We start from the raw sequence: 13,246 nt of genomic DNA, 5'->3' as shown, positions 1-13,246 counted from the left end.
CGACGCTTACTGTTCATATTCACACTGACTTGTCTTACACACCGACAAAGGCGTGGAAACAGTCCAGCCCCTATAGCCAAGCGGCAAATCGATTCTCTTTCTACGATCGAAACGTTTCGAAAACTAGAAAAAATTATGGAAATGACAGATCTGGATCACGTGAAGTCAATAGCTAATGTCGTTCCTATACATTTTTGTAGTTCTTTTGGCTTGGCTACATGAGCGGGATTGGACCTTTCCTTCCTTCCCTTTCCTCTGGTAGCAGAGGCCTACCGTTAATACGGTCAGGGTTTTTGGCAAAATTTGCCGAAGAGGGCATGGTATAAGAATCACCAAGGCCAGGTTAGACTTACTGGACCCTCCTCCTATTTCTATATAGTTTTCTTGACTTTGCTGTGGTAGCAGACACCTACCGTTAATGCGGTCAGGGTCGTTTTGGGCTAAATTTTTTTGGTTGGTATAAGAACCACCAAGTCCAGTTTAGACTTACTGGACCCTCCTCCAGGCAACAGACGCGACATCCCCAGAGCTACGGCCACATACCTGACTGTAGAGCTCGACCGACGACTCGCCCTTGAGCTGGTGGCCCGTGAGGTAGGTGTTGTGGCTGCTGGCGACGTAGTACTGCGCCAGCGGGCCGCACATCTCGCGCGACGGCTCCGCGGGCGACGCGTCCTCTTCCGACGGCTTGCTGGAGGACAGGGGGTGACTGTTATACTGGAAATTAATCTATACTAATGTTTTAAAAAAGGGTGAAGTTTGTGTAATTTGATAAAATAAATCTAGACCCAGAGTCACTCAGCGGGCCGTGAAATGAGGTAAGCTCGGAGCATTCTGCGTGATCGAATTAGAAATGAAGATATCCGTAAAACCAAACCGACATAGCTCAACGAGTCGAGTTGAAGTGGCAGTGGCGGGTACACAGTTCGAAGTGCCGATAGACGATGGTCGAATGACAGGCAGTGTCGGGTTCATCGTGAACAGAGTTGTGTATAGACTTACGTAAGGAAGTTGTTAGCTCTCCGCTGCTCGGGCACGAACGCGTAGTTGTCCTTGTCGCTGAGGAAGCGCACGAAGCCTTCGAACGACAGGCAGTGCTCGCCGCGCAGCGCGGGCTCGGGTTCATGCCTCTGGGGGCACCGACAACATTACTCCTTGTGGGTAAGGAAACAAATAAACTCTTCTTCTTTCTTTGTGGTGTAGCCACTTGCCAGATCAGCTAGTTTTACGTGTTCTTACGAACAGTAAAACTAGCTGATCTGGCAAAATTTGTTTTGCCTTTGCATTTTGGGGTGAACCATTCTTATGACTTAGGGGTATGAAAAATAGATAACAATTTTCAGTCCTCGACTTCGTAATTGTTTATTAAAGCAATTTATTTATATCAAAGAAATAATAAGTAGATAGAGAAGTTGTTAAATCACTCGGAAGTCAATATTTGTCACTTCATTTCTGTTATACTTACAGCAGCTATTGTCCGAAAATATTTATAGAAAATTAGACTTCAAGTTGGAGAATAATTTGAGCGTGAAATTGGAAAACACAAATGGCAAAACTCATTGAAATTTAACTTATTTTTGTGTTTTTTAATTTCATTTAAAAACTAAAAAAACACCCCATGTATCTACCGGATGTATTTTATTATATTTGACTTATCGGAATTATTGTGTTCTGAAGTACTGAGAACTGGTATACCTGTATAATGTCTTTCAGTTGCTGCTCAGTCTTGGGCTCGCACTGCCGGCTCTCGCAGAACTTGCCGAGAGTGGCCAGCGACAGCACCCGCCCGCTCACGTCGGGACTCGCTCCTGAAAATTCACTTTTTTAGGGTTTCGTAGTTAACATGGAACCCTTGGGCCGTTTTTCTACATATAAATTCAAATGCACCGTTACCTTCAGGTTGAAACGCTGACCTAGTCAAATGAGCTAAATAAATAAGTCAACTTTGGAGTGACTTTAAGCTTTTTTTATATCTACTTATACAGCTTCATTTTGATGTTCCAAAAGTTTTCTCAAAAGCTATTCTCTGCCTCTCGAGGGTTTATTAGTAACGGTCTTAGTGGGAATTGTTAGATTTGGTTGGCTTTCATTCAATAATTGTGTTTAGCTTTTTAAATCCGTTTCTGATGTCAACCCGGACACCTAAAGTCCGACACGTGCTATATGCGTCGAGAAGTGAGCTTTGAGTTGGGTACAGTTCATGCAGCAGTGAAGCAGATACCTGGCAATGCAGCAGCGGCGAGGATGTCGAAAGCCTTTTTCCTCCCCGCCTTGTCTGTGGGGGGCTCCATGTCTAGCGAGCCGTTTCTCGTCAACAACCCTGGGGGCAGAAATAGACAAGGACTTATTTTTAATTATTCCTGTCAATACCAAAACATAATAGTAGTAGTACTCTACAGGTACCTGTCCCAGGTAGGAAGCTGACATTAAGGTCTACTAAAATGACGAAATAATTATGAGTCGAAATATTACGGTCTTTAAGTTAAATTGGCGAAGTTCAATTTAAGTTTGTGGCGATGCATTAATATTTAGATTATATAATAATTGTAAGTTATTTATAACTCTTTAAGCTGCATTGTACAAAACTTTGTGTTAGAATTACGTAACGCCGATGGAATGATGTCAACCCTTGTTAAGTGCTTCACACTTAGCCAATAACAGTTCGACATATAGGCGCCAGTTCGATTCTCCAATGACAGCCGTTATATTTCGGGATACAATAATCCTTTGTTTGTAAAGTATTATAAATACTTAATCTTGGCCCCACTAGGCCAGAGTACGTTAAACGGCTTAACCGGCTACCACGCTTACGGCTAGATCGCGTCTCTCATTTCAACGTCATAAATGTGTCGCATACGCATTCGATTTATCTTTGTTATTTAGTTTGTACATTCTATTTTTAGTTCTATTCCGAGTACAAATATTAAATATACCTTTTTATATTCATTATGGGAGTTTAATTCATATACCACACGCGCGCTCCCATAAGTTAATTAAAAGAATTTACAAAATCTCAAACGGACTTGAGCTGAGAATCAAACTCAGGACCTCTGTTAAAAACCATCAACTACCAACTGCTCCAGATACGCGCGAAACGAAAGGGACGAGACTAGAAATCAAATTTTGGAGCGTGATAGACCACCTCCTTGTACTGCAGCACCAGGCTGGCAGAGGTTGAAGGAGGGAAAGAAGCTCTCGTTCTGTACTGACCGGTTCTGAAGGCAGTCTTGCTCGTGAACAGCTCCGGGGAGCTCCTGCTCATCTCCGCGCCCAGCAGCGGGCTGCGCACGCGCGGCACCGCCAGCTGCTCGAACACGTCGCGCAGCTCCGAGCGCATCACCAGGCTATGACAGTGACATGTAATAAGACATGTAACATGTGCATGAATACATGCAAATGCATTCAATCTTATGTCTAAGTGAGTCGTTGCTTACCTAAAGCTGCGGAACAAGGCGACAAAGTCCATAAAGTCCAGTTGCGTGTCGTAGCCGACGGAGCCCGTCCGCAAGTGCTTAAGGTTCTCCCAGAACCGCTCGCTGGTCTCCAGACGCTTTAAACTGTGGGCGAAAGGAACCAATGGTTGTGTTAGAGCCTTTCACAAAAGAATAAGTTTAGCTTAAGCTTAATATTGAGCAGTTGGAATCCATCGGATCGGAATATGAATTCCTGACTGCATTGTCATTCCCTTTTAATTTAGAAACTTTCTTAAATGGAATTTTAACCCACCAAAGGTGACGCCGGTCTCAAGCATCAAGTTTTTCAATGGAATATTTTCAGAAAGTTTTAGATATTGGCTATTTATACATATTTTATTGATTAGTTATGTTACTTAATTATTGAACAAAGATATTTAATTAATTATTATTCAACAACTTGAACTAGTCGAAGAAAAACTAACCTTAAACTCGTTAGAATGTAGGAAAAAAAGCAAGCGATAGCTCATTTGACGCGGAATAAAACTCTAATAAAAAGGCGTATTATTTTCTGCAAGCCAAAATTTTAGAGAGAAGCGTAGGAAGCTTACCTACTGCGGTTGGGCGAGCCGCTGTGCGCGCTGGTGGTGAGGCTGCCGTGGCGCTGGGAGCGAGACGTGTGCTGGCTGGACGCCGCGGAGTAGAGAGAAGCGTAGGAAGCTTACCTACTGCGGTTGGGCGAGCCGCTGTGCGCGCTGGTGGTGAGGCTGCCGTGGCGCTGGGAGCGAGACGTGTGCTGGCTGGACGCCGCGGAGTAGAGAGAAGCGTAGGAAGCTTACCTACGGCGGTTGGGCGAGCCGCTGTGCGCGCTGGTGGTGAGGCTGCCGTGGCGCTGGGAGCGAGACGTGTGCTGGCTGGACGCCGCGGAGTAGAGAGAAGCGTAGGAAGCTTACCTACTGCGGTTGGGCGAGCCGCTGTGCGCGCTGGTGGTGAGGCTGCCGTGGCGCTGGGAGCGAGACGTGTGCTGGCTGGACGCCGCGGAGTAGAGAGAAGCGTAGGAAGCTTACCTACTGCGGTTGGGCGAGCCGCTGTGCGCGCTGGTGGTGAGGCTGCCGTGGCGCTGGGAGCGAGACGTGTGCTGGCTGGACGCCGCGGAGTAGAGAGAAGCGTAGGAAGCTTACCTACTGCGGTTGGGCGAGCCGCTGTGCGCACTGGTGGTGAGGCTGCCGTGGCGCTGGGAGCGAGACGTGTGCTGGCTGGACGCCGCGGAGTAGAGAGAAGCGTAGGAAGCTTACCTACTGCGGTTGGGCGAGCCGCTGTGCGCGCTGGTGGTGAGGCTGCCGTGGCGCTGGGAGCGAGACGTGTGCTGGCTGGACGCCGCGGAGTAGAGAGAAGCGTAGGAAGCTTACCTACTGCGGTTGGGCGAGCCGCTGTGCGCGCTGGTGGTGAGGCTGCCGTGGCGCTGGGAGCGAGACGTGTGCTGGCTGGACGCCGCGGAGTAGAGAGAAGCGTAGGAAGCTTACCTACTGCGGTTGGGCGAGCCGCTGTGCGCGCTGGTGGTGAGGCTGCCGTGGCGCTGGGAGCGAGACGTGTGCTGGCTGGACGCCGCGGAGTAGAGAGAAGCGTAGGAAGCTTACCTACTGCGGTTGGGCGAGCCGCTGTGCGCGCTGGTGGTGAGGCTGCCGTGGCGCTGGGAGCGAGACGTGTGCTGGCTGGACGCCGCGGAGTAGAGAGAAGCGTAGGAAGCTTACCTACTGCGGTTGGGCGAGCCGCTGTGCGCGCTGGTGGTGAGGCTGCTGTGGCGCTGGGAGCGAGACGTGTGCTGGCTGGACGCCGCGGAGTAGAGAGAAGCGTAGGAAGCTTACCTACTGCGGTTGGGCGAGCCGCTGTGCGCGCTGGTGGTGAGGCTGCCGTGGCGCTGGGAGCGAGACGTGTGCTGGCTGGACGCCGCGGAGTAGAGATGCGTAGGAAGCTTACCTACTGCGGTTGGGCGAGCCGCTGTGCGCGCTGGTGGTGAGGCTGCTGTGGCGCTGGGAGCGAGACGTGTGCTGGCTGGACGCCGCGGAGTAGAGAGAAGCGTAGGAAGCTTACCTACTGCGGTTGGGCGAGCCGCTGTGCGCGCTGGTGGTGAGGCTGCTGTGGCGCTGGGAGCGAGACGTGTGCTGGCTGGACGCCGCGGAGTAGGAACTGGGGAACGAAACAAATCATTTGTTTATAAATCCGTATAATTATAACTAACTTTACTATGACTTTAGCTATCCGGCACAATGCTGAACTGCCTTTTTCAAGGTTCAACTAAACATGGCGAAGTGGCGTTTGGTGCTTCTACTATTTGAATTTATTGCACCGGTAGATGATGCAGAAGACACTACAATCACTGCTACTGCTTACTGTTTAGACATTGTGATGTGTGGCACAATTTTCAACGTTTTTTCTTTCTATATTTTCTATTTTAGGGACAGATCACTTTAAATTCCATCTCCTTCAATTTCTCTCTAAACCAATTACGTTCGATAGAGGTTCTGGTTAAAGTTACTAACACCATTATATCTGACGTGGACTTGTTCTTGCGGAACTGCTGCGCGAAGAGTCGCTCCGTACCTGTGTCGCGGCGAGTGCGGCTCGTCGTCGCTGCGGACGCCGGACGCGTGCGAGCTGTGGCTGCGCGGCGAGCTCTTCAGCTCGGACGTGGACTTGTTCTTGCGGAACTTGCCGCTGCCGCGCGCCGAGTCGCTCCGTACCTGTGTCGCGGCGAGTGCGGCTCGTCGTCGCTGCGGGCGCCGGACGCGTGCGAGCTGTGGCTGCGCGGCGAGCTCTTCAGCTCGGACGTGGACTTGTTCTTGCGGAACTTGCCGCTGCCGCGCGCCGAGTCGCCGTCGGCGCTCCTCACGGGCGTGGAGTGCGCCGAGCTGCCGTACACCGACTCCCGCCCTCCGAACACCTGCGGCACAGGGAAAGTGCATATTAAGGAAACTCAGAAGTGGATTCAAAATAACAGAATACCCGCAATGTTCAACAAAGGTTGATTCACAATATTTGTCAGACAAGGCACTGTATACGTACCCGTATCGCATCCGACACCAGCGGCTCGCAGCAGCAAGCGTCTTCATAGTACAGAGCCGTGTACTTGTTCTTGAGCCACGCCAGGCTGCGGTCCGCCAGCTTTGTCTGACTGATCAGCGCCTTGACGACGGAGTGAAGCCCCACCGCCCACACCCTGCACACAGGGGGGAACTGTCTGTCACTCCACAGTAAAAGAGAGTTTACAAGTAGACTAACACTTGAGGAGTGCATGGCTTGGGTAAGGACGTCACAGAACAAGAAAAATGTTAGAATTTATTAGATATATTATAGTTTTATGTGCTGTCCCACAGTTTCAGCGCTCAGTAGCGTGCGCAAAGCTAAGCTAAGACTCCACTAGCTAAGCCCCTGTAATGTGTAGCAGTGCCATCAGGTGTCCTAATTTTGAATCTTACAACAGTCCGGGAAACAGAACGTGCTGATTCTGCCAAGAGGCAGGGGAAACATCTCTGCACATCCAAATTCCCCGCTCTAATATATAAACCATCATCACTTCATCGCCAAGAAACCGATGTATCTGGTAGCAACCAGTAGGTATAGCAGGAAAAAAGAGTGGAGATCACTATAGATCGGAAGCGGTCAAAGTAACTCTTGAAGGCTGGGCAGAGCCGGCCAAGAGAGCTATTTGTAAGTACTCTTCTTCTTCTTTTACTGGGAAGAAGAAGATGAGTACCCACAGGTACAGTACCTGAAGGAGTAGGGCGGCAACACGAAGTGCACGATCCTGTTGTCGCTGAGAGTCTTCCCGTACACCAGCGACAACACGTGCGGGCGCTGGCTGCAGGTGGCCAGGCCGAGCCGCCGCGCCGACGCGCACAGCTCCGCCAGGTCGCGCGGCTCCACCAGCTTGCCGTGCAGCCGCAGGTCCTTCACGCACTGCAGGTCGATGAACCTGAACCACCAAACAGGTAAACAGGTACTGTAAACAAACCCTGGCTATGTTTTTGTGGGCTCTTCTTGGACCAAGGCGCGTTCGGAATCCTCGTAATTTAAAGTCTGCGGCTTTATCTATCATCATAACTTTTTTGGGACCCTAAAAAGGAACTTGAATATATTACCCTTCTTCCCCCACCACGCCCGCTTCCGTCTCGTGCACCAAGTTGCCGGAGTACTTGAGAGGGATGACTTCTTCAGGGTTGTACGACAGACTTATCTCCGGTTGTTGAACGCTCTCCGAGGGGGTGTCGCCTGGAAGAGTGTTTTATATTACGGCACCCAAAAGAAGACAGTTAAAGTATAATTATAGGCCTTTGTATATAAATGTAACTTGTTTCTCCTGGCATATTCCCCCGTGGGGGTTTATTTAAATTGGCAAAATTCTCTGTGTAAATAAATGTGGCCTTGAATGACCCAGTGTGCCTACAGGCGACTTTACCAGTACTCCTGGGCGGCATCGGCATGCGCAGAGTTTTTGACGTTCTTGTATCTCAAAGTCAGTGAATTAACCGTCTCAGCTTCATTAAAGCAGTCGATCCAGTTCACAACCATTGATGCAGTATGACAAAGACGACGAAACGCAAAGTGGTCGCAACGACCATGCAGAATGAAAAGACGACGTCGATGTCTAGTGATGATGATGAAGCTTGTGGTGGCACTGACCGTGGCTGTGGTGCGGGCGGTGCGCCGTGCGGCACCAGGTGAGCAGCGCGCACGAGCGCTCCAGGCGCAGGTGCGCCAGCGCGCCGCCCCACTCCGCCTCGCCCACCACCGCCGCCGTGCCGTGGTGCATCACCTGCGGACAAGGGTAAGGATAACATAAACCATAGGGACATGGTGACTCCGTGATCGCGAGGCGGCACACCCCTCCGGCTCGTACAGTGTAGCCCACCTGCAGGATGTGCCTGTCCATCCTCTCCCCTGTCTGCGGCGCGAGGGGGAACATGGTGACGCCGTGGTCGTGGGGCAGCGGCTGCACGGGGCAGTAACTGCCGCCCTCCAGCTCGTACAGCGCCTCGTTCTCGAAGTCCGCCCCGCTGCGCTGCGGGGGCACGAACACCGGCTGCTCGCACGATGCTATGGCTGTTCTGGAAAGATTACGATAAATAGTACGACGTATTCTTTTTCTATCGTTGAGGAAAGGAATCCCATCAGGCTTCTGGCGCTTCTTCGGCAGGACATTGTCCGGAATAATAGGGATTTATATAATATTTTATACACATTGTTAGGCCGTTGTTTGAGAGCCGTTATAATGTAACGTGACCTCTGCTTTCCATTCGGAGGCTGTAGGTTAGAATCTGATCCGGGGCACGCACCTTCAACGTGTCTCAATCGGAGAAGGAAAAACATCGTGTAGAAACCTGCTTACTCGAGAATTTTCTTAATTATCTACGTGTGTGAAGTCAGTGTGGTGGACTATAAGCCCTTCTCATTCAGAAACGAGACTTGTGCTCAACAGAAAAAAAGGATTTAAATAAATGAATAAGTCAAGTCCCCCTGCATCCCTCCGCCTGTTGGTAAGATGACCACCTTAAGTAGTCCCCGAACAGCGGCGCCGCGGTGCGCGCCAGGCTGTGCCGGTGCTGGTGGAAGCTGGCCACGTGGTCCATGACGGCCTGCGTGCGATACACCTTCTCCAGGTTCAGCAGCCCCTCGGGCCCCACGCGCCGGAACTGCTCGCCCTCCTCGTCGAACGACGCTATGTACTGGGGAGTAATGAAAACGTTTGTAACCTTCTATATTACTTTTATATTCAACTAGCGGACTTATGTGCACTTCTTTCCTATCCCTAGTCCCTACCCTACCCTACCCGACCTCCACCACCACTTAAATGTGATAAATAAAGAACCGTTCGACCGATTTTGTGCAAACTTCACATAAACCATTTACTAAATAGTCCGAACAAAGCCTAAACATTTGGTGAGTTTCATTGTTTTTAAGATGGAGTAGCAGATGATGGAGACAAATCCAAAGAATCAAAAACCATGAAAATTGGTCCAGCAGATCTCGAGATGACACGTCAGGGCGAGACTACGCTCTCACTTGCGGATGAGCTATTCAAATGTTGTCACTAAATTTTCTTTTTTAAATTGTTTTTGCGTGTGTTTGTTTCAACGAAATTACGTAAAATAATAGTAGCAAGCTACTACCTACTACTATACAAAATTTCATCATTCGTAAGCTTCTTCTATCTATTAGGTCCCCTCCCAAACGTGTGTTGCTTCAGAATGACTTACGACTTGTCTGCTGGGCTCGCTGTAGGCGGGTCTCTCTTGCTGTATCTCGGAAGGGACTCGTGCTCACAATGACTTACGACTTGTCTGCTGGGCTCGCTGTAGGCGGGTCTCTCTTGCTGTATCTCGGAAGGGACTCGTGCTCACAATGACTTACGACTTGTCTGCTGGGCTCGCTGTAGGCGGGTCTCTCTTGCTGTATCTCGGAAGGGACTCGTGCTCACAATGACTTACGACTTGTCTGCTGGGCTCGCTGTAGGCGGGTCTCTCTTGCTGTATCTCGGAAGGGACTCGTGCTCACAATGACTTACGACTTGTCTGCTGGGCTCGCTGTAGGCGGGTCTCTCTTGCTGTATCTCGGAAGGGACTCGTGCTCACAATGACTTACGACTTGTCTGCTGGGCTCGCTGTAGGCGGGTCTCTCTTGCTGTATCTCGGAAGGGACTCGTGCTCACAATGACTTACGACTTGTCTGCTGGGCTCGCTGTAGGCGGGTCTCTCTTGCTGTATCTCGGAAGGGACTCGTGCTCACAATGACTTACGACTTGTCTGCTGGGCTCGCTGTAGGCGGGTCTCTCTTGCTGTATCTCGGAAGGGACTCGTGCTCACAATGACTTACGACTTGTCTGCTGGGCTCGCTGTAGGCGGGTCTCTCTTGCTGTATCTCGGAAGGGACTCGTGCTCACAATGACTTACGACTTGTCTGCTGGGCTCGCTGTAGGCGGGTCTCTCTTGCTGTATCTCGGAAGGGACTCGTGCTCACAATGACTTACGACTTGTCTGCTGGGCTCGCTGTAGGCGGGTCTCTCTTGCTGTATCTCGGAAGGGACTCGTGCTCACAATGACTTACGACTTGTCTGCTGGGCTCGCTGTAGGTGGGTCTCTCTTGCTGTATCTCGGAAGGGACTCGTGCTCACAATGACTTACGACTTGTCTGCTGGGCTCGCTGTAGGCGGGTCTCTCTTGCTGTATCTCGGAAGGGACTCGTGCTCACAATGACTTACGACTTGTCTGCTGGGCTCGCTGTAGGCGGGTCTCTCTTGCTGTATCTCGGAAGGGACTCGTGCTCACAATGACTTACGACTTGTCTGCTGGGCTCGCTGTAGGCGGGTCTCTCTTGCTGTATCTCGGAAGGGACTCGTGCTCACAATGACTTACGACTTGTCTGCTGGGCTCGCTGTAGGCGGGTCTCTCTTGCTGTATCTCGGAAGGGACTCGTGCTCACAATGACTTACGACTTGTCTGCTGGGCTCGCTGTAGGCGGGTCTCTCTTGCTGTATCTCGGAAGGGACTCGTGCTCACAATGACTTACGACTTGTCTGCTGGGCTCGCTGTAGGCGGGTCTCTCTTGCTGTATCTCGGAAGGGACTCGTGCTCACAATGACTTACGACTTGTCTGCTGGGCTCGCTGTAGGCGGGTCTCTCTTGCTGTATCTCGGAAGGGACTCGTGCTCACAATGACTTACGACTTGTCTGCTGGGCTCGCTGTAGGCGGGTCTCTCTTGCTGTATCTCGGAAGGGACTCGTGCTCACAATGACTTACGACTTGTCTGCTGGGCTCGCTGTAGGCGGGTCTCTCTTGCTGTATCTCGGAAGGGACTCGTGCTCACAATGACTTACGACTTGTCTGCTGGGCTCGCTGTAGGCGGGTCTCTCTTGCTGTATCTCGGAAGGGACTCGTGCTCACAATGACTTACGACTTGTCTGCTGGGCTCGCTGTAGGCGGGTCTCTCTTGCTGTATCTCGGAAGGGACTCGTGCTCACAATGACTTACGACTTGTCTGCTGGGCTCGCTGTAGGCGGGTCTCTCTTGCTGTATCTCGGAAGGGACTCGTGCTCACAATGACTTACGACTTGTCTGCTGGGCTCGCTGTAGGCGGGTCTCTCTTGCTGTATCTCGGAAGGGACTCGTGCTCACAATGACTTACGACTTGTCTGCTGGGCTCGCTGTAGCGCGGGTCTCTCTTGCTGCTCTCTCGGAAGGGACTCGTGCTCTGCTCTGTTCTCTTGCCGCTCTCTCTCCGCGTGTCTCTTTTTATTGAGGATCTCAAAGCAGAAAATATTCCACAAAAATCTCAACATTAACGACTAGTAGCGTCTGCCTACTATTATGCGTGATATTAAAAAAAAAAATTAAAAGCACTATAAATAATCATTTCTGTCTGTTTTGTTGTTTGTTACCTCATAACATCGTCATTTCATGGCCAATTTTGAAAATTATTTTTTTGGTTTGAAAGAGTAAGTATACTTTTAGATTGGTCCAATTTTCATAAAAATCGATTCAGTAATTTTGTATTACAATGAAAATAACGAAATTGCGCGTACTGTAGCGCTTTCGTTACTTATGATAGGACATTCCTAAACAGAAAAATGAATTATTTAAAAAAAAAAAATTCAACTGACTTTAAAATCACAAGAATAATAAATATAACTATAACTAAAAAGCGAAAAATAACATCTTACGTGCTTCCTTCTGATCACTTTGAAGGCGGTGCCAACACAGTGTTGCATTGACTCAAGTCCTTTAAATCGTGAAGCTTTAGGATTTTCAGACAGTTTTTACCCGTGTTTTTTTCAGAAACGGCTTTAATTAATACGCCACTGGCTTGGCACCGCCTTCAAAGTGAAGTCGGTTGAAGTCGGTTGAATTTTTTGGTAAAATATTTTATCCTGATCTCATTTATGATTGGATCACGCAAAGATACTCCGAGCATAGCTCGCTCCATCGCCCGATGAGGGACTCTTAAACTTCTTATGAGGTACAGAGTTAACTCAGGAAGAAGGGTTACCTGTTGCGGTAGTTTATGAAATGTTCCCGTGGCTCAGTCATCAGGCGACTAGTCGAAACACCGTAGGGTTTAGTCGGTTGAAGTCTGACATAGCCTTGTCTCCCCGTGGCGAGAAGGTATCCATGAGGATTTCTTCAGGTTAAAAAAAAGGAAGAAGAGTTACCTGTCGGAGTCCCTCTTGAAGTCCCTCCGGTGCGTGGGCGTGGCGGCCAGCGAATGACTCGTCAGTGGCGGCGTGGCGGCCAGGATCTCCCTGTCGGCAGTACCAACTGTACATTAACTAGTTAACCCTGCGGTTCTGTGGAAATACGGAGGTAAAATATAGCCTGTGTTACTCTCTGATAATGTAGGTTTCTGTTGGTGAAACAATTTTTCAAATCGGTCCAGTAGTTTTGGAATATATTCGTTAATAGCTGACGCCGCGCGGTTTTACTCGCGTGGTTCCCGTTACCGTGGGAATATGGGAATAATTTATAGTCTATAGCCTTCCTCGATAAATGGGCTATCTAACATTGAAAGAATTTTTCAAATCGGACCAGTAGTTCCTGAGATTAGCGCGTTCAATCAAACAAACAAACAAACTCTTCAGTTTTTTAATATAAGTATAGATATACTGAGTGCTCGGGAGCTTTTCCCTTAACTCTAGGGTTATATTCTTTAAGGAAAATTAATTAAAAATGTCTGAGAAGCATGTGTTCTAAAATGAATATTTTCGGAAATATTTCTTTTGTAAATAGCTCTTAAATTGTGTCCCTTATATTATGACCTAGCCAAACTTATTCATAGATAAATA

At 49.5% G+C, this 13,246-nt stretch overlaps 1 protein-coding gene across 1 annotated transcript in view; it reads right to left on the bottom strand.

Moving 5' to 3' along the window:
- LOC112045698 (1-phosphatidylinositol 4,5-bisphosphate phosphodiesterase epsilon-1-like) overlaps positions 1–13,246 on the bottom strand; it is a 78,464-nt gene that overhangs the window by 38,582 nt on the left and 26,636 nt on the right. Inside the window, exons 4-19 of the mRNA XM_052890003.1 lie at positions 12,617–12,706; positions 11,593–11,710; positions 8,961–9,136; positions 8,323–8,518; positions 8,094–8,226; positions 7,553–7,682; positions 7,183–7,386; positions 6,477–6,630; positions 6,155–6,354; positions 5,505–5,600; positions 3,435–3,557; positions 3,211–3,344; positions 2,222–2,320; positions 1,696–1,808; positions 1,003–1,130; positions 544–691 (exon numbers count right to left, since the gene is read on the bottom strand). Of these exons, the coding sequence (XP_052745963.1) occupies positions 544–691; positions 1,003–1,130; positions 1,696–1,808; positions 2,222–2,320; positions 3,211–3,344; positions 3,435–3,557; positions 5,505–5,600; positions 6,155–6,354; positions 6,477–6,630; positions 7,183–7,386; positions 7,553–7,682; positions 8,094–8,226; positions 8,323–8,518; positions 8,961–9,136; positions 11,593–11,710; positions 12,617–12,706 (2,242 nt within the window). The remainder of the gene's footprint in view (positions 1–543; positions 692–1,002; positions 1,131–1,695; positions 1,809–2,221; positions 2,321–3,210; positions 3,345–3,434; positions 3,558–5,504; positions 5,601–6,154; positions 6,355–6,476; positions 6,631–7,182; positions 7,387–7,552; positions 7,683–8,093; positions 8,227–8,322; positions 8,519–8,960; positions 9,137–11,592; positions 11,711–12,616; positions 12,707–13,246) is intronic.

The sequence above is a fragment of the Bicyclus anynana genome, chromosome 26 (genome assembly GCF_947172395.1).
Source record: "Bicyclus anynana chromosome 26, ilBicAnyn1.1, whole genome shotgun sequence".
NCBI lineage: Eukaryota > Metazoa > Arthropoda > Insecta > Lepidoptera > Nymphalidae > Bicyclus > Bicyclus anynana.
The sequence above is the reverse complement of the archived record's forward strand: the minus strand, read 5'-3'. Positions and strand labels throughout refer to the sequence as shown.